We start from the raw sequence: 21124 nt of genomic DNA on the forward strand, positions 1-21124 counted from the left end.
ATTTTTTTAGATAAAAAGATGTTATAATCTTAGAAGCAAGTTTTAATAAAAAATCATGAAATGATAATTTTTATGCTAGTATATTAGAAAAAAACACAAGAATAAAAATCATTAAGAAAATTTATAATAAAAACATAACACAATAAATATTTTATTTGCATTGAATATTAATGAGCAATTGTTTTTATAAAAAATATACATGTTAGATTCACAATAATCAATGATTATAAAGTTAACAATCTCTAACATTATTTGAAATTATAATAATTATGTTATTTACCATCAGATTTCAAATTCAATAACATCTCAAATTAATGTTGATAAATATAAAGAGAATCCTCCACTAACCATAGGTCGCACAACATTTGATTACTCAGGATCTTGAAGAGATGCTTGGATTATAACATTATAATTATAAAGTGGAACTATTCGAAAAAACTGTAATGGTTCCAAGAACATCATGGAAAACATTTCAGAAAGACTTCATGAATGCATCAAAGCTTCTGCATTCACTCAAAGGCCTCGTAGTAATTGATTCATTTTATTAGCTCAGACCTAATTTCCATTCCGTATCATGTTTTCTCAACAAACCAAACATTTAAACTTTAAAGCAGCACTGCACATTGAATAAGGCCTAAGCAATGTTGCCTTGTAATGCTCAACTCTCTCAGTCACTGATCCTTAATTAGTTAAATTTGACCCTTCATCAATGTAACCAATGCGCTTGTTTTACAACTTAAAAATGCTGTGGCAACCAAAGTTTTACATAACATTGGGCAGAGGTACATATGGTAGAAAAACAAGGATCCGTTTCAAGAATAAAGCCGGATATGTTGTTCAGATGCATAAAATATTCGAAGTCCATTAACCAAGTCATTTTCATATCTTCTCGGAACCACAAGGAGAAGGTGATCTACCTCTCTTGTCCAAAAAAAGAGACCACCTAGGAAGATCAACATGTCAGCTTTGCTTTTGCACCTAGCAAACAAAGATCAATTATATTCCGAATATCCCACATGTATAGGGAAATCTAACATAATAAAACATTGACAGGGGTTGTATTGTTATGTTCTAATTGCAGATTGTAGAAATAAAGTTATTAGGCAATAGACTTTCCTACGCAAAGAGAAAATTATTAGCTTTTTTAGGAATAAGAATAGAAGAGAGAGCATTCATCCAGTCATCATGGCATGGCATCATAAGACACCTCTTATTTCTAAATATAAGTGGAAAGAAATGACAAAGAAGAAGAAATAAAAGACAAACACAACAATTTAACCAATTAAAATGCACCCTGCCAACTTAAATCTCTCATTAAATTCTTTTTCATTTTCTTTTTCTTATTTCTGTTCTTTTGTGGTTGTCCTTCGAGCCCCTCATCTGTATCAGCTTCACTTATTCTCATTGGCCCTGTAGCAACACCATAAAACTACTCAAGAATAATAGTACTCCTATAATTTTTTTTCAGTTTAATCCTTGTCAAGTTTTAAAATAATGCACCTGGCCTACAGTCCATTTAGTCAAGAACCAATAAGTTAATCAGTTCGACCACAAAAAGAAAATCTTAAGACAAAGGTGCAAAGTGGACTGCAAGAGTTAAGGGGGGAAAGACCTTGAATGCAAGGATCCTAGGAGCTGAAGAACAATTGAACAAAAATCAAGCATGAGATCCAGGCAAAACATTTCAAGTAAAATAGGCAGGTTTCTTTCACCATATTTGTCAAATAGCTAGAGTGCAGGATTTAAAGCAGACAGGTTAATCTATTGCAAACCCAGAATCATCAAAATCATATGATTCTAATCACTATTTTCTTAATATCATTGACTAATTGCTTTAGTTGGTTTGCCATTTCAACATGTTTCTCTATATCACCTATTCTATTTGAAAGATTTTTATATGACCATTAAATTTGTGCATGCAGTTTTCTTCTCCTTTTCTTCTCCGGAACAAATAAAAGAGAACAGTTGTGCATCACCTGTATACGGAACTTTTCCCCATAGTTCTTTTTAACTGCAGTCCTAAACTCATCTAGAAGCTCTGCATATTCTTAAACCACAACAAATAACAAAACAAAAATCTCGAGATGTAGAATGATTTAAAATCTAGAAAAGAAAAGAAGAAATATCAGTCGATTGGAAATGGAATAAAGTAAAATTACTCTACCTATAAAGTTACCCTCTTTTGTCCAAGCCTAATGTAGAACTCCTCATTCAACAACTTCTCATTGTTTGTGCCAAAATCAATTGCTACAGGCAAGCACTGCATATATTGAATACAATTGGAAGGTTTTAGTAACTAAATAGCAAGGGACAACTCATAGCTCTAGTAAGACAGTAATTGAGGCGTGTCTAAATAATATAAAAAAAATGAGTGAATGAAATTGTTGTACATTTGATAGAAAATTTATCCCTTTTTCTCTGGAACCAGAAGCTTCCAAACTCCATCCATCCAAAAACACAAAGAATATCAAAATCATATATACCAGTGGTTAGAATATGTCAAACCTTAATGCAAAGGGACGTAATCCTCCTAATGTTGTCTATAGAGAGAGTTTTCCTATTGGGATCCCCATTCCTTAACAAATGTAAAACAATCGCATCAATCAAATTGACGATGATCCACTCGTTAAGAGATAAGAAGTGGTATGCACATCCAATTTGTAAATAAATTTATGAGCATCAATACCTGGCAACCAAGATCCCCGAGCCCTAAGATACACTCACCATCAGTAACAACAATGACTTGGATATTTCTCTCCAGCCAATTCTTCGATGCTTTAAGAATATTGCCCCTGAAAAATCCATTTTTTGCTAAATACTCCATAATTGTTTAGAAAAGAAAAGAAAAAAACTATAGAAAATCCATGTAAAAAGGTGCACATGAATGAAAATGAACAAATGTTATTGTGATAGCAATTATTCAAGCATCATTGCAGGTTGTTGGAACTAAGGGTGTTGAAATACAATATTCTGTACAATGGTTCTATTGGGTAATGAACTTCAAATGTATAGTCTAAATCTTTCCTTCTTAAGAGACGAGTTTCAAACTTTTGCAAGTATAATTTTATAATAATATACCATCCCATTATTTCATCAAGAATGCAAGATATTTCCCCAAGGCTTTCGAGTTGAAAAGTAGCTTTCATCTACTGCTCATGGCTGTTTTGTCCTTTAGCTCCTGTCAATCATGTATTCCTTCATCATAATTCATCATGTAAAATCTGGGCTATTAAAACAGAAAGCGAAAGGGCATACACCATAGAAGACAATTCTGTTTTCTTTTTTTAAAAAAGTTCATTTGTGCCCAATGACCCTAAAAAAAACCTAAAAGCAAAGCAAAGAAGAGATCAAAAACCTTTCTTCCTTTGATGACAACCGATCCTCGAAGGAAAAATCCCCACCCTTTTTCTAACACGGAGAGGCGATGTGTTTGGTGATGCATAACAAGGGCTGGCGATGGGTTTGATGATAGTTGGTGGAAAGGGAAGATCGACATGAGAAGGAAAATTGTATGTTGGTGTCTGGCCATCGCCCTATTTTGAGACAAAAACACAAAAATGAAAAAAAAAAATTATGATAACGAACAAGCCACGTTGCCAAGAACTCAACTGCACACACAAACCAAATATCCTGGGAGATCAATAAAATTATCAATGAAAAACACTGTTTAATCCACAGTGTGCATGGATTTCTTGATCTGTTTTAGTGTTTTTTTATTTCATTTACAGTGTAGTGTAAGTGTAAGTGTAAGTGCAAGTGTAATAGTAATTTTAGGGCTCTTACTACATAATCAATCCACTTTCTAATTCTGGACCCCAAAACCTCACTTTTGAACTATTAGGCCCAAACTAGGTCTCGGAATAAAATAGCTCGTTTTGCTATTCAAAAGAAGTCAACAGAACCCAAAAAAATAAAACGTTTTGGCATTTCAATTGTGCGAAACCCGCAAAGGGTAAAATAAAAATAAAAATAATCAAATAAAAATCTCTCTGTCTCCTGCGTCTTTAATGGCGCTTTCTCATTCTCACTCACAGGTGATCTCTCCTCTCTAATTTCCCTTTTTGCCCTTCCGATTACTCATTCTTACTCACTGATCTTCGAAGTAATGTTTTCTAATCATTTAATTCATATTCCCTTAGCTTTTTATTCTTGTTATTATCTAATCGCGTCTGAATTTTTTAAAATTCTGGTGTTTTCTTTAGATTTTTTAATTATTATCGAGATTATTATGATAATGGAGGTGGATTTTGTTACAAGTGGAATATTAGAAGAAGAATTGCCTCTTGAAGTTGACGAGAATATTCATGTAAGTTTCATTTTATTTTAACTCACTGATTTATTTTAATATCGATTTTTTTGGCTATTTTTTTGGATTTTCTAGTTTTGAGAGCTGAAATTTCTGTTTAGAAGCACGAATTAGATATTTTTTTCGTCAAAATTGCTGCTGCTGCTTATTATTATTATTTATGTTAGCCAATAACATAAATATTATTTCCATTTTTATAATTTGCAGGATAATTATAATTTTGAGGGCGAAAGATGTGGGATATGCATGGATATTGTTATTGACCGGGGCGTTCTCGATTGTTGCCATCACTGGTACATGTTATTTTATTATTATTAATTCAACTTCTTTCTTGCTATTTCGTTTTTACTAGAGGGAGATGAAAGTTTTGAGCTTTGGTTGAATTTTTTGTTAGATTATGCAATTGCACTGAATGAATGCGCAGTGAAGATGATCACTTGGGTTTGTTTTGGGAATTTTTCAGGTTTTGTTTTGGTTGCATTGACAATTGGGCCACAATCACGAACCTTTGTCCACTCTGTCAGAATGAATTTCAGTCTATTACATGTGTTCCGGTGAGTGATTTAAGATTTTGTAAGCATTACCCCCCCCCCCCCCCCCTCATTTTACAGTAAATTTTGTTGTTTTTCAAACGACTTGAGAACTTTAGTCGAGGTATATATCCATCTTTTGTTTCTTATGAATTTAGTAGCTTTATTCGGTTACTTGGTTCTAGAAGTTTTCTTGAAACTATCTATATCCAAACTTTGTGCAATCTGATGCGTGACAGTTTCTGTTTGCTAATGAAGGTATATGATACCATTGGAAACAACAAAGTTGATGAGGACTCACTTTCCAGGTAGTACTAGTAGTAGTATATGCTTTGCGTGTTGTTGGTATTTCTTCCTGATTGGGGTAGGCTCCATTTTTTCATGTTTGGTATTTACCGGCATTGCATCCTCACACTTAGGTGTCTACTTTTCTTATCAATCAATCAAATATGATTTTTAAGTTCAGTGGAAGCAGCACTGTTGTTGCAAGTTGCAACCTTACAATATTAAGGTAGCTTCATATTTTGTCTAATTGATCTTTCTAATTGAAATAATCGCAATCCACATGAAGCTCCTCCTATTGGAGATTAATTTGGACCCCTGAAAGAGTTGTCACTCAGATTAACAAAGCCATTTTAATTATAATGTTTAAGATCCTTGATCCATTGCATCATCTATTATTCTGTGTTTATCAACATTCCAAATAATACACAAGTATGCAAGTTACTGACATACTGCAATTTCACTCTTTACCTTCTCATTTGTGATTGATTTTTGTGATTCAGTGCCGACATCTGGGTAATATTTAGCAGCAATTGAGAAATGAGGATTTGCTTCTGTTTAGGTTTTTCAGCAGTGATTGATTCATGTTTCTGTTATATATGCTGCAGAGATGATGATTGGTCTATTGAAGGGAAGAACAACACTCTCTCCTTTCCATCATACTATATCGATGAAAATGTAATTATCATCCATATGTTATCATTTTGAGGTTTTAGAGCTAATTACTGATCTGAAGTCTGAACCTGTTTGAGACTTGTGAACTTGTGAGCTAATTTATACAGAGTGACTTCCTCAGTCAGGGTTAGTAACATGATCGCATTCGTTTGCTCGAACTTTGCCATGCCATCAAATTTGCAAAGTTGATTTCAGCTGTTGATGCTCTAAGCTGGTAGCATTAGATGTATACAAGTTATTTATGTTGTTGGTTCAAGCCATTAGACTTCACAAATTGATATGTTCAATTGGAAATGGTTTATGCTCAAGGACCAAGCTTTTTCTGTTTCCAGATTAAATGCTACATGCAAAATGATTATACATGTTCGAAACCAAATAAGACATTCATATAAAATTGCTCACTTAATATTTCTAGCAGTTGGCTAGGCCCTTTCCTTCGTAGTTCGTAGCATATCAGCTTATGGAGAGGGGGCCAGTGCCTAGCATAAACAGAATCAATCCAAGCACTTCAATGCTTTTGTGTACAAAAATTTCTTGGGAAAGTCGGTGATATTTCAGAAACCAAGACAAAGTTTCATATAATTAGAGTTTTTATTCTATACAACTCGAATTCATGTGTCATTGTAATCATGATATAATTCTTATGCACTTTATCATTTTGTAGGCAGTTATCTGCTTGGATGGAGATGGCTGCAAGATTCGAAGTGGATCAGCAAATATTGAGGAAGAATCTAATCTCGATACCTCTATTGCTTGCGATTCTTGTGACATTTGGTAAATTTTGATCCCTAAGGTTGTGCTTGATTTTGGGTTGAAGTGGGTTAACATTTAACCCCTCCTTAACCTTGTTTAGTAGCTCTAACACCCTTAACACTTAACCCCTTAACATTTAACCTCCAATTCTTAACACCGAACCAAACGCAACCTAAGTGATATTGTTTAGGTATATTTTATATATGTAGGTTGATGTGTTTAGAAATTCTACTTCACTATGTAGCTTATAGTGAGAGAAAAAGTTTTAGATGGTTGATTTTTTCTTTTTACTTTGTTAAAGGAGTCAAAAGGTAGCATTTAACCTGGATACATATTGGGTATGACAGCTTAGAGCCCTCCTAGAAACAAATTAATTCCCCTACGCTTTCTTGTCATACAACAGGTATCATGCTTTTTGTGTGGGCTTTGATGCTGAAGGGACATCAGAGGATACATGGTTATGCCCGAGGTAAAACTATGAGGATGATTATTTAATTAGGCAGTGTTGGGATGTGACTTTGCTATGTCAATACAGTCCTAAGACTTTTTTCTTGGAGCTATAAACTATGGTACTCTGAAGAAATGTGCTTCTTCTATACATAGAAAGCATGTTATGTATATAAAATGAAAGTTGAGTATGCTGCAATTGGCTTTTAGTACTTGTGGAGTGCCTGCAAAGGGTTTTGAATAACCCTTTCTAATGTTTTGTTAGGTGGGCATCTGGTGATGTTCTTCTATTATATCATTTTATTTAAGCTTTCTATGATCAGTCTACAGACATCTAATGCTCTGATGTAGATTTCTAAGCTTGGACTCAGTTTTACTTAAGCCTAGGTTCCTCTGTGTCATTTGCTAATGCATCATGTTTTTGGTTTGATGCAGATGCACAGTTGGTGAAGTGCCACAGAAATCTGATGTAGCTTCGCTACAGAAGCCAAACAACCAGTGTTATTCAGAGAATTCTCACAGTAGTAGTTTTGCTGAGGCTGAGGCTGAGGCTGCTTTTTCTGGAAAGATGTCTGTATCTATCGCTGATGCTGGAGAAACAGCTGTTGTTGTCTCAATGGTTGGAGGCACTAAATGGACTGAAGAACCAAGTAAACCAACCCTTGAAGTTGATGAGGACCTGATGGATGATGCAGTTAAACCTGATGGCAATAGCTACAAGGTAGAAAGACAATCTAGCAAAAAGACTGATGTACAACCAACCGTGGAGGCACCGGAACTTGAACTGTCCTTATCGTGTGATGCATCCTTCAGTCACCTATCTACTTCCTTGGTGCTTGCTGAGTTGAAGACCATTTGTGATGATGGAACAGTGAATGAACCAATTATTGGTGATGGTGTTAAAAATTCTTTGAGAAAGTTGTTTAATGATTCCCTTGCCAGAAACAAGCTGTCTGGAAAGGAATCTAGTGAAGGTCTTCATCTTGGTTTATCTTTGGCCTGTTCTTCATCTGGTAATTATGCATGTGTAATATTTGTTCATCTTTCCTTTTCATCCACACAATAAAACATAAGTGATAGTTTTGTCTCTTTTGCATGCTTGAAAGTGTCTAATTGCAAGAATGTTTTTGTGCTATTAACAGGTTACATTAAGACCAATGAAACTGACGATCAAGGGACCATTGAAGTACAACAGCAAAGTCTTTCTGAAGAATCTTTGCTAAGAAGAGGTATTGAAGAGACTGTTTCAAACATTAAAGGGAATCCATCCAGACCATTATTTGGCTGTGGAAAGTTAAATGAATTTCTTGTAGGAAACTAGTTCACATTTTGTTGACATTTGGATGTGTATTTCATTAACTGTTCTATTTCTAAAATGTTTTTCAGATGAGAAGATTCTACCAGTTGCTAATGAGGAGGCCATGAAAATTATTGGTGTGAAGAGAAAGCATGCCACTTGCAGGTTACTTGAAATTGAGTGTTTTCATCTTTACTCACTATTCATGTTCACTAACTGGGGGTCAAGTGTTGTTTGACTTTGTGCTTCTCACTCAAAGTAACTCTTAATTATCGCCCCCCTCCCTCTCTCTCTGTGTCCCAAAAAAATATAACAGAAGAAAAGAATCACTAAATTAAAAAAAACAGGCAATAAGTAGTTGATATACTGGTTCACTGGCTTTTGTCTTTTAAGATGAATACTCCTTTCAGTAGAAGTTTGTGCTGTTGATCATTTTTGTCTTGTTCCTTTTCTTAAACTCTTGTTGGTTATTAGTGATGATGCTGTTAAGACTGCTGATGATAACGAAGACAATGCTAAGAATGAAGCTGCAGTTCTTGCAAAGAAGACCAGAGTCAGCAGGAAGTTGCAAATAACTCCTAAGGACCAGGACAGTGCATTTCTTCCAGAAGATTCCCAAAAGTGCCCCGCCAAAATAGCAGTTCTAAAAAATGTCAAATTAAAACGATCTCTTGAAAAGCAAGATGTCACTTCTGATATAATGAGTGTGGTTAAAGGGACTGGTCGTAGGACTTTGAAGGGGCTTGCTCACCAGAGTCCTCCAGATAAATCATCAAAAGAAGGGGAAAATGCAGCGGGCTTGAGAGTGAAAAAGATCATGAGGAGAGCTGTGGAGGACAAGGAATCATCTGTTGTAGTTCAAAACCTTAGAAAAGAAATAAGAGAAGCTGTGCGTAACCGATCTTCTGATGAAATTGGGGAAAACCTTTTTGACCCAAAGCTTCTTGCTGCCTTCCGAACTGCTGTAGCAGGATCCACAGCTGAACCAGTGAAGAAGTTGCCCCCTTCTTCTCTGAAGGCAAAGAAGTCCTTGCTGCAGAAGGGTAAAGTTCGTGAGAATCTGACAAAGAAAATATATGGAGATTCTAATGGAAGAAGAAAACATGCATGGGATCGAGACTGTGATGTTGAATTCTGGAAGTATCGCTGTATGAGGGTTACAAAGCCTGAAAAAATTGCAACTTTGAAGTCAGTTCTTACTCTCCTTAGAAAGAATCCAGAAGGCTCAGAGATGGATCAGGGATATGAATTCCAGGAGACCAATCCCATTCTGTCAAGATTATATTTAGCAGACACATCTGTTTTTCCAAGAAAGGATGATATCAAGCCTCTCTTAGCTTCTACAACTACAAGTAACACTGAACAGAATAAAGCTCAGGAAATTTCAATGGATAAAGTTCGGAAGCCATCTCCTGATGATCATACTCTTAAATCTGCAGGAGCAAATAAAGTATCATCAAAGCTTATTGTGCCTTCAATTCATGATAAAGGGCTTAAGGATAAAGTTCTCAGCACAAATTGTCAGCCTGCTTCTATCAAAGCACAACCGGCTGGATGTTCCAAAGTCAATTCACAGAAGGAAAAAGGTGCTCAATCTGATGATAAAAGGATGGATAAAAGAAAATGGGCCTTGGAGGTGCTTGCAAGAAAAAAGGCAGTTTCAGGTAAAACTGCAGCAGATGAAAAACAGGAAGACAATGCAGTGCTTAAAGGAAATTATCCTTTACTCGTATGTACCCTCTCCCCCCTAAACCAGTTTTTTCTTGCTGTTTGATTCTATATGACATTCTGCGAAATGTTACTAATGCTTTCTTATTTTCCCCTTCCCTGGTTGCTGTGAGCAGGCTCAACTGCCAATTGACATGAGACCGGTGTTAGCATCCTGTCGCCACAATAAAATCCCCATATCGGTTAGACAGGTATGCAATGCATTGTGTGCCTGCTTTTTCGTAACTAAGCTGGTTGTTTTGCATGGACGATAAACTTTTCTGGAGTCATGCTTTAGGTTTGCTCTTCTATGGAAAAAAGAAAAGAATTTGCAGAAGTAGGCTATGTTTTCTGTTTAAACTTGAACTGCCCATTTGGAAAGATGGTATGATGTGGATAGACCACATTATTGTTTCCTCAGTTTGCCATCATTCAAACACCTCTGCCATCACCAACTTGCTACTCTTGTTACTCACTGCCCTAGCCTCCAGAACTGTGTGTTGCCTATTCTTCAGCAGTCAAATTCTCACTTCTAGGAAATCCAATTGGGTTGTGGAGTTGGCAAAATTTAACTTTGATTTGGCTGTTTCACGTACCAAACTTGTACTGAACACGAAGTTCTCTATACTCATCCATTTCTCAACCTCTAATTTTTAAGCTCCCACTCAAATGGTTTTCAGATTTTTCACCAAGTAACTGTGTGCTTGGCTGTACTTTGGCTAATTCCAATCTCTTGTTGTACAGACACAACTTTACCGACTGACAGAGCACTTCTTGAGGAAAGTAAATCTGCCAGAGATTCGCAAAACTGCAGAAACAGAGTTGGCTGTTGCAGATGCAATTAATATTGAGAAGGAGGTTGCCGACAAGGCAAACAGCAAAATAGTATATTTGAATCTTTGTTCTCAGGAAATAACGCGTCACTCAGATGACAGAAAGTCCAATAGAGCCACGGTATCAAATTCTTCACCATCTGCAGTCACTGTTGATAGATTAGAACAAGATATCGATGAACTTCCAACGGATCCTGCAGTTTTAGATGCATTGAGAAATGCAGGACTCTTATCTGATTCTCCTCCAAGTAGTCCCCATCATAAAATGGAGGTTTCCAATGAAGTAGATGATTCCTCAATGCAGATCAAAGAAGAAGGGCCTGATAATGTATTTGAAATGGATTCTCATCCAGATGTTGATATATATGGTGATTTTGAGTATGATTTAGAAGATGAAGACTACATTGGTGCTACTAATTTGACAGTCCCCAAGCTTATAGTAGAAGAAGGCGAGTCAAGGATGAAAGTAGTCTTCTCCACTCTTAAATCTGAAATGCCGAACAATTTTCAGGATCTTGAAGGTTGTTTGACTTTGGGGAATAATGAAGAACTCAAGGACTCTGCCTCCTCGCCAAAGATTCATGTTGATGCAGGCATCGTCAGCACAACCGTGGAGGGTGGAACTAATAGGTCTTGTGCTGATTCAGAACCTGTACCTGGCGAAGAAGGTGAAGAACCTTCTCTTGCAGAATGTGATGAACTATATGGTCCAGACAAGGAGCCTCTGATCAACAAATTTCCAGAAGAAGCATCTAGAAATCTACATGAGCTGGCTGACCCTGAGGCTTCAACTAAGCACAAAGGTTCGGGAGAAAATGAAAATAATTCATCAAGACAAGATGGGAATACCAATGCGACCTCTGCTGGTCACACTTGTGATGGAGAAACCACGTGTGACCTTTCTCAAACAGTTGAAAGTGGCCGTAAAAAGGATAGTTCTAAGACTAACACTAACAAGCAGGGTGACATTATCAATTCTGTTTCTAAGAAGGTACAAGTTGATCTCAACTTCTCTTCTTTCCTTGTCTTTTTATTTAGTTACTTCTTTTTTAATGAAGTTGTGTTACAACGCTGTGGATGCAATGAAATTCACCGGAGGACATAAGTTTTCAAATCTGTGTACTATTATTTTCCTTGCAAACCTACTTCTGTTGACTGGTCATTCTAACTCTGTATAGGTTGAAGCGTACATCAAAGAGCACGTCAGGCCACTGTGTAAGAGTGGCATAATCACTGCTGAACAGTATAGATGGGCTGTGGCAAAAACTACTGATAAGGTTATGAAATACCACTTGAATGCGAAAAATGCAAATTTCCTAATCAAGGAAGGTGAGAAGGTGAAGAAACTTGCTGAGCAGTATGTTGAGGCAGCACAGCAAAAGGAAAGGAGTGATTCCGTATGACCAACCCTTGTCTTTAGAGCTTCTGCAGCATGTTTTTGTTCTCCAGTCCAAGTATTCTACCCATGACTATGGGATCCAACTCAAGTCGTTGTTGATACTGCTCTTGTATGCACCGAAATTTGAAAAATGTGTTCAAGCAGGAGGTTTTGTTTCAATGTCTAGCCCATTCGATCAGACTTTACCAATGGTGATCCCTTCTTCATCTGAGCTACTTGTCCCTGGACAACAGGAGATGGAAAATGCAAACACAACTAATTGATTACAGTCAAAACAACAGAACTGGATCTGCTTGGAATTTTGGACCCAAGCATCCACAGATTTATTTTATCACCACGGTCACTTCACAAGAACTCCAAAAAACAAAGAAATCTCTCCTGCAAGGGAGATGTATGCTGTAACAGATGCAGACATGACAATTCCGAAACGAAGAAGAGCTGCGCATTTGGAACTATTTCTATGGATGTGAAATAACAATTGATGTGCGCAGAGGAGTGGTTATGCGATGCAAATCATTCCAAATGCATGGCATAAGCTCAATGTTTCGTTTGTGTTGATTTCATGAATGCGTTGTATGTTTTGTATCATGTATATCTGCCAGTTGAAACAAAGTCAATTCGGATAAAACGAGTTGGGTTTTCTCCTTCTCTTCTTGTCTCCTTGAAGGCCAACGCAATTTTCACACAAATGTCTTGAATGAAAATATGCACTTCTCTTTTAGAGACTATCGTAAAAAATAAAAAATAAAAATTGTTTGGTTAGTGAGGTATGTTTTTTTTTCAATGGACGTGCATTTTAAATTTTGGTTTTATAGAAGTTAAAATAGTTTATTTTTATTTTTAAAGATCTAATTTTTATTTATTTTACATATAAAAATTTATTTCACAACACTTGTTTTTTTTTTAACCTACCGCAGGTACAATGCTAAACACATTCTTACAAGCCTGGATAAATTTTGAAAAAAATAAAGAACTCTGCTTAAAAGAAATTAATTCTTAGAAAAAGTCGTGCTCATGAAAATAAACAAATGAGCGCTACCATTCTTGCAAGCTGAGATAGGCATGTTTGTTTTTGTTAGGGTAAAGTGTTTTTATAAAAATTTTATTTTTTTTATTTCAAATTATTTTTTTAAAATATTTTTAAAAATAAAAAATATATATTATTTTAATAAATTTCTAAATAAATTTTTTTAAAAAAACCACTAGAATACAAACGGGTGTGTTTAGATTTTGTAACTAAAATTTGATTTTGGTCACTGTCCATGGCAGATTTATGTGTCTGTGTGTGTGGCATGCATCTTTTGGATGGAGGAGCAACATTTGCATTGGGAAAAAGGAATAGGTTTAGTACACAGCAACAGCATGGATAAAACTTTTTATTTGGGATGAAAATGAAGGTTCTGATATATATTGCGGATTAAACTGTTGTTATCCATTTTTATCAACCAGTTGCCCTTCTGACCATTTCATTTCGACTCCACAAAAAATCCCCAATCCCATCCATGAGGGTCTAATTTCTTAAACCCTAAAATGCAATTGTTGTAGCTGCAAATAAATGACTAGCATTGACACTCTATTCTCTCTCAGGGTTTGTCTTCCCAAACCCTATAAAAAACCCTTAAAATCCCCTCCAAAACTTAGATCGAAAACCCTATTTCTTAACCGATCACTCACAGTCTTATGCGAGGCGAATTCAGCCTCCACGGCACAGTCAGGTGACACTAACAAAGAAGATTTTGTCACTAGAGTTTTGAAGCAAAACCCTAGCCAAATTGAACCCAGATACTTAATCGGTGACAAGTTTTATACTTTGAAGGAAAAACAGGATTTGAGCAAGAAAAAAAATGTGGGGTTTATTGAAATCGTGGACAGGTTATTGAATTTGAAAGGCAAAGTGGAAAAGGAGGGAAATGAGAGTGAAAATGAGGAAAAAGCTGTGTACTTGAAGGATATTTTGAGGGAGTACAAGGGAAAGCTTTATGTACCTGAGCAGGTTTTCAGTGTAAAGTTATCTGAAGAAGAGGAGTTTGATAGGAATTTGGAAGAATTGCCAAAAATGGGATTTAAAAATTTTAAGAAAGCAATGGAGAGTGATAAGGTCAAGTTATTGACTTCGAAGGAAGCTGCAATGGGTACTTATGCAAATGATTATAGGGATTTTATTGTTGATTTGAAGGAAATTCCTGGCGAGAAGAGTTTGCATAGAACAAAATGGTGGGTTTTAAGACTGCTAGCTCGCATTAAGATTTGGTGCTTGCTGGATGTTTTTATGCATTGTTTTGATGGTATGTGGTATTTGATGTAGGACATTGAGATTAAATGAGAATGAAGCTCAAACACTTTTGGAGGAGTATACGGGTCCATTCTATGAAATAGAGAAGCATATGGCGGTAATTAATCTTTCAGCTTCTCTTCAATTGATTTTGTCATAGATTCCTTAGCTGTAATATTTATCAGATTGAGAAGAGAGCTTTTCTGAGAAAGTTAAGTCTCATCGATGAACCATGTTCAGGTACAGGATGATTTAGGTACATGACAGTGAGCTTGCAAAGCTTAAAATTAAATACGGATGTGAGATCAATTGATACAAATTCTTGTATAGATATAGCCAAGCAAAACATTGGATAGTTATTTGTCTTATGCCAAATAGAAGTAGAGTTGCCAGATTGGAGATTAGATCATAGATATAACATCTATTCTGAAATTTACTTTCTTCAATTTATATATGGAATAATTAGCAGAGCTATATAAGATATGAAGTTTACATCATAAAACATAATAATTAAGGCTTTTCTTTTCAATAGTACTCTGCAGTCACAAAGTTTACATCAAAGACGTGAAGTTTACATCATAAAACATAATAATTAAGGCATTTCTTTTCAATAGTATTCTGCAGTCACAAAATTTTCATCATAAAACCTTGCGCATATGTGATGGACATCAATACATGAAGTTGAGGAGATGGAGGATTATTTTTTCACTGGAGCATATATGTATGTTGCTTACTGCTGCTTCTTTGTTGCAGTCTTCAGTAGGAAAGTTGCCAGAGTACCCTCATCCAGTGGCATCTTCCATATCTAGCAGAATGATGGTAGAGCTTGGAATGGTGACTGCTGTGATGGCTGCTGCAGCAGTTGTTGTTGGAGGGTTCCTAGCTTCTGCAGTATTTGCTGTTACCAGTTTTATCTTTGTGGCAACTGTATATGTTGCATGGCCTATAGCCAAGCCATTTGTTAAACTGTTTCTTGGTATAATCTTTAGTATTTTAGAGGGAGTTTGGGATTATGTGGTTGATATTTTCAGTGATGGAGGGCTCTTCTCTAAGTTTTATGAATTCTACACTTTTGGTGGTGTCTCTGCCAGCATCGAAATGCTAAAACCAATCATGCTCGTGCTTTTAACCATGGTCCTTCTAGTCCGTTTCACTCTTTCGAGAAGACCTAAGAACTTCAGGAAGTGGGTAAATGTTTCTTCAGCCCCTCATTTTGTGATGTTATATGCAATGGGTTGGTAATCTCTGAATTTATGCCTTTTTATTTGTTCAATGAATATTGTATTGATTTAGCATCTATGTTTTGCAGGATTTATGGCAAGGAATTGATTTTTCACGTTCTAAAGCAGAAGCTCGTGTTGATGTTAGTTTATTTTTATTGCACTTATCTCCAATCTTAATAAGTTGTATGTGAATTATTTTAACATCAGTTCAATATTCTTTCAGGGTTCAACTGGAGTTAAATTTAGTGATGTGGCTGGGATTGATGAAGCAGTAGAGGAACTTCAAGAGGTATTCTTACAGCCTATCTTGATTGCTTGTATGATAGGTTGGTAAACATGTTTAATAACTGAATTGTGAAATATTTGATTTTTTTTCCTTCCAATTTTTCCATGTCTGCTTTTGCACTAAGCTCGGTCATCTTTTTCTGGAAGATAATCAAGGAAGCTTGGAAATTACCATCTTTTGTCTTTTACATTGACCACAAGTATTAAACCATTGAGCAGAAGTTCTGCTCATGAACTTGCACTCAACTGCTACACCTTTTTTTTTTTTGCCATTCTCAAATCAACCAAGTCTTGAAGCCAAACTAGTTGGTATCAGCTTCATGAGTCATTTAATGGACCCTTTCATTTCTAGAGCAGTATTTTTTCTGGGAGACAGAAAAGGTTAAGGTTTCAAGTTTTTTCAAAAGCTCGAATTACTGGGAAATTAGCTCGATAAGTTTTACCCAATTGGTGTCTTACGCTTGAAGGCTCAGAAATCATCTGTCAACTATCATGAGTTGTGTTTTTCTTTCTTAGTCTCATTTTTCCAAGCATGAAGGTATTTTGTTTTTATCAGTTTCATAACACATATTCGTCCTTCAACCACCCTCTTAACTGTAAGGTCTTCTATTTGTTCTTAAACTAATGATGTCTTCCTTGTGAATTCTGTTTATTACATCGACTTGATAGTCATTTATTGATATCTTTTCTTTAATCCCCTTTGAATAAATTTGCATTTTTGTTTTATTGAAGCTTATTGGGGTCTTTAACAATTTTCTAATCAGTTGGTGAGATACTTGAAGAATCCAGAACTGTTTGATAAAATGGGAATAAAGCCTCCACATGGAGTACTTTTGGAAGGTGCTCCTGGATGCGGCAAGGTTAGTAATATTGTTCTGCCAGTCTGGGAATTTTATGGTGAAGTTTTCTATACAAAATTAAAGGTGTATAATAATTTTGCAGACCCTGGTTGCAAAGGCTATAGCAGGTGAAGCTGGAGTTCCATTTTACCAAATGGCTGGATCTGAATTTGTTGAAGTTTTAGTTGGTGTTGGTTCTGCTCGTATCAGGGATCTTTTCAAGAGAGCCAAGGTAAATACACTTATGTATTGACTAGCAGTGTATCATTAATCATGCCTTGTTGCTAGTTGTCCATTGTCTGGTAGTCCAGATTTCATGGTTTTACAATAGTAATTCTATCCATGATTGCTTTTCTTAGATATCAAGGAAATTGATTTTTCTGGAATGCATGTTTGGACTTATATATTTGTAAAGAATTCCTGTGTCATGTGCATATGCCATATTTTATTTGTGAAAAAGATTTCAACTGGCAATTTTAGTTGTGCTGATAATGTATAGTCCTTGAAAGCTTGTGGGCATAATTCCATGCATCCAGTAATTCTTGGTGTCTGTCTGCTTTGAAATAATTATTGAGAATGTCTTTTTTCCATGCAGGTAAATAAACCATCAGTTATATTCATTGATGAAATTGATGCATTGGCAACTAGGTATGGATGCTCTTGTTGGTTACTCAAAGTGAATAGTATAGTTTTACCCCAGTTGAATTCATATCTTCATAACATTGCACCACCCAACCTCTATCACTGTATCTGTGGTCAATTGAACTGTTGACCTTATATTCTTAGGCATACCTCTTTAGCCTGTGCCTAAACTTAATATGACAACTTTAAATGATTTCTGTCTATTTATTCTGTGATCAGGCGTCAAGGGATTTTCAAGGAATCTACTGACCACCTGTATAATGCTGCCACTCAAGAGAGGGAAACTACATTGAATCAGCTTTTGATAGAGCTTGATGGGTTTGACACTGGAAAAGGTGTTATATTTCTAGCTGCAACAAATCGTAGGGACTTGTTAGATCCAGCACTTCTTCGGCCAGGTCGTTTTGATCGCAAGGTGTTTTTATGCTCTGCTTTTTAGTACCCATTGCATTTTATGGTTTCTGGTGATATATAGAGTTTGAAATATGTATTTAACTGAATCTATTATTTTTTTTTCTTTTTTTTCTCCTTGCAGATAAGAATTCGACCTCCTAATGCTAAAGGGAGATTGGAAATTTTGAAAATCCATGCAAGCAAAGTGAAAATGTCAGAATCTGTTGATTTGTCTACTTATGGAAAAAATTTACCGGGTATGTATTTTCTTTTGGGTTCAGTTGTTTTTCGAGTTCAATGTCTGATATCCTGTGAGCAATTATCAGGATGGACTGGAGCAAAATTAGCTCAGCTGGTCCAAGAGGCTGCTCTTGTAGCGGTCAGGCAAGGGCATGCGGCAATTCTTCAGTCAGACATGGATGATGCAGTAGACCGACTTACAGTTGGACCAAAGCGTGTAGGAATAGAGTTGGGTCATCAGGGACAGTGCCGTAGAGCCACTACTGAACTGGGAGTTGTAATGACATCTCATTTGCTTAGGCGATATGAAAATGCGAAGGTTGAATGTTGTGATCGGATTTCAATTGTCCCTCGCGGTCAGGTACCTTTTCTGTTCCTGTAATATCTGTCCTCTTCTTTCGGTTTTTATAAGTTTTCCTTGCATGCCCTGTTACATTATGCCCAGTAGAGGTGCACGCGTACTGGATGCTCCCTTCAAAATTTTCTATCATCTCATGACATGTCCATTGTAATGTAATTTGATGGTTACCACATTTGCTGTCTATTTCTTTGAACTGGTCTGAATGATGCCATCTCATTATACTTATCTTAGGTATATGTTTGGGTCTATCTGCTAATTTGTGTGGAGTGGTTGTGCAGACATTATCACAACTTGTGTTTCATCGACTTGATGACGAATCATACATGTTTGAGCGTTTACCTCAGCTGCTGCATCGTCTTCAGGTGTGAACTTAAGGTTGTCTAGTCTAGGGCTAAGACTTCTTTCTCGGATTCTGTCAGATTCTTTTTTCTTGATTTCATATCCGTGTGAAGGTTTTTCTTGGAGGGAGGGCAGCTGAAGAGGTCATTTATGGACGGGATACATCAAGGGCATCAGTTTCCTACCTTGCAGATGCATCTTGGCTTGCTCGTAAAATTATAACTATGTAGCCACTTGATTCACTGCTAGACTATTTGATTTCCCACTTTCTTACTTGGCATTAATGCATGGTCTTCCTTCATCCTACAACAGATGGAACTTGGAGAATCCAATGGTAATACATGGAGAACCGCCTCCTTGGAGAAAGAAAGTTAGATTCATGGGCCCGCGGCTGGATTTTGAAGGATCACTTTATGATGACTATGACCTAATTGAACCCCCTATCAACTTCAATTTGGATGATCAAGTTGCCCAAAGGACTGAGAAGCTGATATGTGATATGTATGGAAGGACAGTTTCTCTGCTAAAACGGCACCATGCAGCTTTGCTCAAAGCCGTGAAGGTAACTGAATGTGGATTGTCAATTTGTGTTTCATATTTTCTTGACTTCAAAATTTTAAGGGATTCAATTCTGAAAATTCATTCTCCATTGTTGAAAAAGTAAAGCTCTAGTATCAATGAAACTCTATTATTGGTTTTGCTTCTTTTTCTAGGAGTTCTTCATTTTTTGTTTATTAAGGGATCAACCTTGTTACTGCCTGCAAATATGATGAATTGGATGAATGCCATCTTGTGCTATAATGTTATTTCATAATCTGCATTTTCTGTTCCCAGCGAGATCAATAAAAATATCCTCGCTGGTGAAATTAATCAGTGGAAATATAAATAGTATCATGTTGAGAAAATATTGAGGTATTTAAGATTCTGAAGGATTTTCCATCTGAAAATGGCTTGGGCTGGCATTCTGGGACTTGGATTGGCATGAAATGGAAGTTTGCTGAGATTTGAACCTGGTTTTGGCTTCATCATGGGAACTGAAAATAAGAAATCTGTGGTATTATATATATTGTCAAACTATAGAAAGCTGTTTCCATGATTAGATACACACGATGGTGTTTGTTGTTATGCATGGAAGAGGGGCTGCACATAAACTTTTTGTTTACTTTGTGCTGCAGGTTCTTCTTAATCAGAAGGAAATCAGTGGAGAAGAAATTGATTATATTTTGAACAATTACCCTCCGCAAACACGGTTAAGTCTTCTTCTGGAGGAGGAAAATCCAGGAATCCTTCCCTTCTTCAAACAGGAACTGGAGAATGAATTAGATTATGCGTTGCTAACAACATCAGAAGGAAAAACCCCATGATTACCCAGCAGTTCACCACTGTATGAGAACACGAGCGAGACACGTGAAATTTTGCTGTCTAGTAATGGATGATGGTTATAATTGTTTTGCACTTGACTAGTTGCATACCAGTGTCATTGCCCGGGTAGAGCGACACCGAGATAAAGAAAAAAAAAACCTTTTTTGATAACATTAGAGATAAAACAATGTTTATATGTTGATGCTTGTACCAAACATGTTTGTTAATCTTCACTTGACTAAAAAGTTGATCAAGGCCACTCGTCTTCTTGAGTGAACGAACCCTTCTCCAAATCTGATCGTAGGTGATTTTCCCATTGCAGGCATCAATGTTGTTCAGACCAGAAGAGCCACGAGTACCTCCATCCAGATAGAACTCTAGCAATACCATTCTCTAAGTATCTTGATGGAGCCAATAAAAAAAAAAAGGTGCAGAATGAGTCCTTTAAAATGAGAAAAAGGAAGTAATCATAAAGAACGGTAGGACAATAAATTGTTGTTTTGGGGCGCAACAAGGATGAAAAAAACCAAGGTGAAGTCTAGACAAGAGCGCACATATTAACCATTTATTGATGAGTTTGTATCAACGCCATCCGAGCAGCCTTAAGGTTGTCTGTTTATTATATCAGTAATTTTGATGCATTACAACACGTTATGATATCCAAGATAAAATTGTCTGGGTGCCGTATTTTTTTAGATATGATATTTATTAAATATTGTTAATATTATTATGGTTGGTAAGTATTAATTACTTTTTAATGTACAGGTGTATATTCATTACTTTTTATGGAAGGTTTTATCACAAGCATCTCATATCTATTTATAAGCTGAAGTGATATTAGTATTGATTTTTTTAAGGATTCTTTAAATCCGTCCTCAAAATAGACAAGTTGGAGTGATGGTGCAGACTCATCCATGAGATAAGATAATTTTTAGATGT

At 36.1% G+C, this 21124-nt stretch overlaps 2 protein-coding genes and 1 long non-coding RNA gene across 6 annotated transcripts; 2 read left to right on the plus strand and 1 right to left on the minus strand.

Annotated features, from left to right (window-relative positions):
• Window positions 1-685: 685 nt before the first annotated feature.
• On the minus strand, window positions 686-3770 carry LOC133678973 (uncharacterized). 4 transcript variants are annotated; one of them, XR_009836077.1, is made up of 6 exons: window positions 3356-3769; window positions 3079-3178; window positions 2687-2792; window positions 2506-2575; window positions 1977-2260; window positions 686-978 (listed from the first exon to the last, which is right to left on the minus strand). It is a non-coding gene; the product is annotated as an uncharacterized LOC133678973 (long non-coding RNA). The 4 variants fall into 4 exon arrangements; XR_009836078.1 differs by lacking the exon at window positions 686-978 and adding an exon at window positions 1308-1410 and having other exon boundaries at window positions 3356-3770; XR_009836076.1 differs by lacking the exon at window positions 686-978 and having other exon boundaries at window positions 1808-2260; window positions 2391-2575; window positions 3356-3770.
• Window positions 3771-3879: 109 nt separating this feature from the next.
• LOC133678965 (uncharacterized protein At4g10930) lies at window positions 3880-12877 on the plus strand. The gene is made up of 15 exons (XM_062101503.1): window positions 3880-4034; window positions 4203-4306; window positions 4514-4599; window positions 4770-4860; window positions 5095-5144; window positions 5727-5796; window positions 6458-6567; window positions 6950-7015; window positions 7429-8006; window positions 8136-8222; window positions 8380-8455; window positions 8765-10019; window positions 10135-10209; window positions 10742-11821; window positions 12009-12877. Exons 2-15 carry the CDS (start codon window positions 4229-4231, stop codon window positions 12231-12233), a joined length of 3927 nt encoding a protein of 1308 aa, XP_061957487.1. The 5' UTR covers window positions 3880-4034; window positions 4203-4228; the 3' UTR covers window positions 12234-12877.
• Window positions 12878-13653: 776 nt separating this feature from the next.
• Window positions 13654-20462, plus strand: LOC133678982 (probable inactive ATP-dependent zinc metalloprotease FTSHI 1, chloroplastic). The gene is made up of 15 exons (XM_062101534.1): window positions 13654-14443; window positions 14535-14619; window positions 15255-15689; window positions 15811-15864; window positions 15948-16013; window positions 16774-16869; window positions 16952-17080; window positions 17444-17496; window positions 17710-17905; window positions 18026-18140; window positions 18210-18484; window positions 18763-18846; window positions 18937-19049; window positions 19136-19385; window positions 19999-20462. The coding sequence occupies exons 1-15, from the start codon at window positions 13785-13787 to the stop codon at window positions 20185-20187; spliced, it is 2799 nt and encodes a 932-aa protein (XP_061957518.1). The 5' UTR covers window positions 13654-13784; the 3' UTR covers window positions 20188-20462.
• The last annotated feature ends 662 nt before the right edge of the window (window positions 20463-21124 follow it).

Source organism: Populus nigra, chromosome 1, assembly GCF_951802175.1.
Source record: "Populus nigra chromosome 1, ddPopNigr1.1, whole genome shotgun sequence".
In the NCBI taxonomy this organism is placed as follows: domain Eukaryota; kingdom Viridiplantae; phylum Streptophyta; class Magnoliopsida; order Malpighiales; family Salicaceae; genus Populus; species Populus nigra.

What these genes read in the sequence shown, in the direction of transcription:
- LOC133678965 (XM_062101503.1), top strand. Translation starts at nt 4,229, where the DNA reads ATGATAATGGAGGTGGATTTTGTTACAAGTGGAATATTAGAAGAAGAA. An exon ending in AGTCTATTACATGTGTTCCG is followed by an intron (nt 4,861 to 5,094) that starts GTGAGTGATTTA and finishes TTGCTAATGAAG; the next exon opens with GTATATGATACCATTGGAAA. An exon ending in GATGAGGACTCACTTTCCAG is followed by an intron (nt 5,145 to 5,726) that starts GTAGTACTAGTA and finishes TATATGCTGCAG; the next exon opens with AGATGATGATTGGTCTATTG.
- LOC133678982 (XM_062101534.1), top strand. Translation starts at nt 13,785, where the DNA reads ATGACTAGCATTGACACTCTATTCTCTCTCAGGGTTTGTCTTCCCAAA. An exon ending in ATTGATGCATTGGCAACTAG is followed by an intron (nt 17,497 to 17,709) that starts GTATGGATGCTC and finishes TTCTGTGATCAG; the next exon opens with GCGTCAAGGGATTTTCAAGG. An exon ending in GCTCGTAAAATTATAACTAT is followed by an intron (nt 19,050 to 19,135) that starts GTAGCCACTTGA and finishes ATCCTACAACAG; the next exon opens with ATGGAACTTGGAGAATCCAA.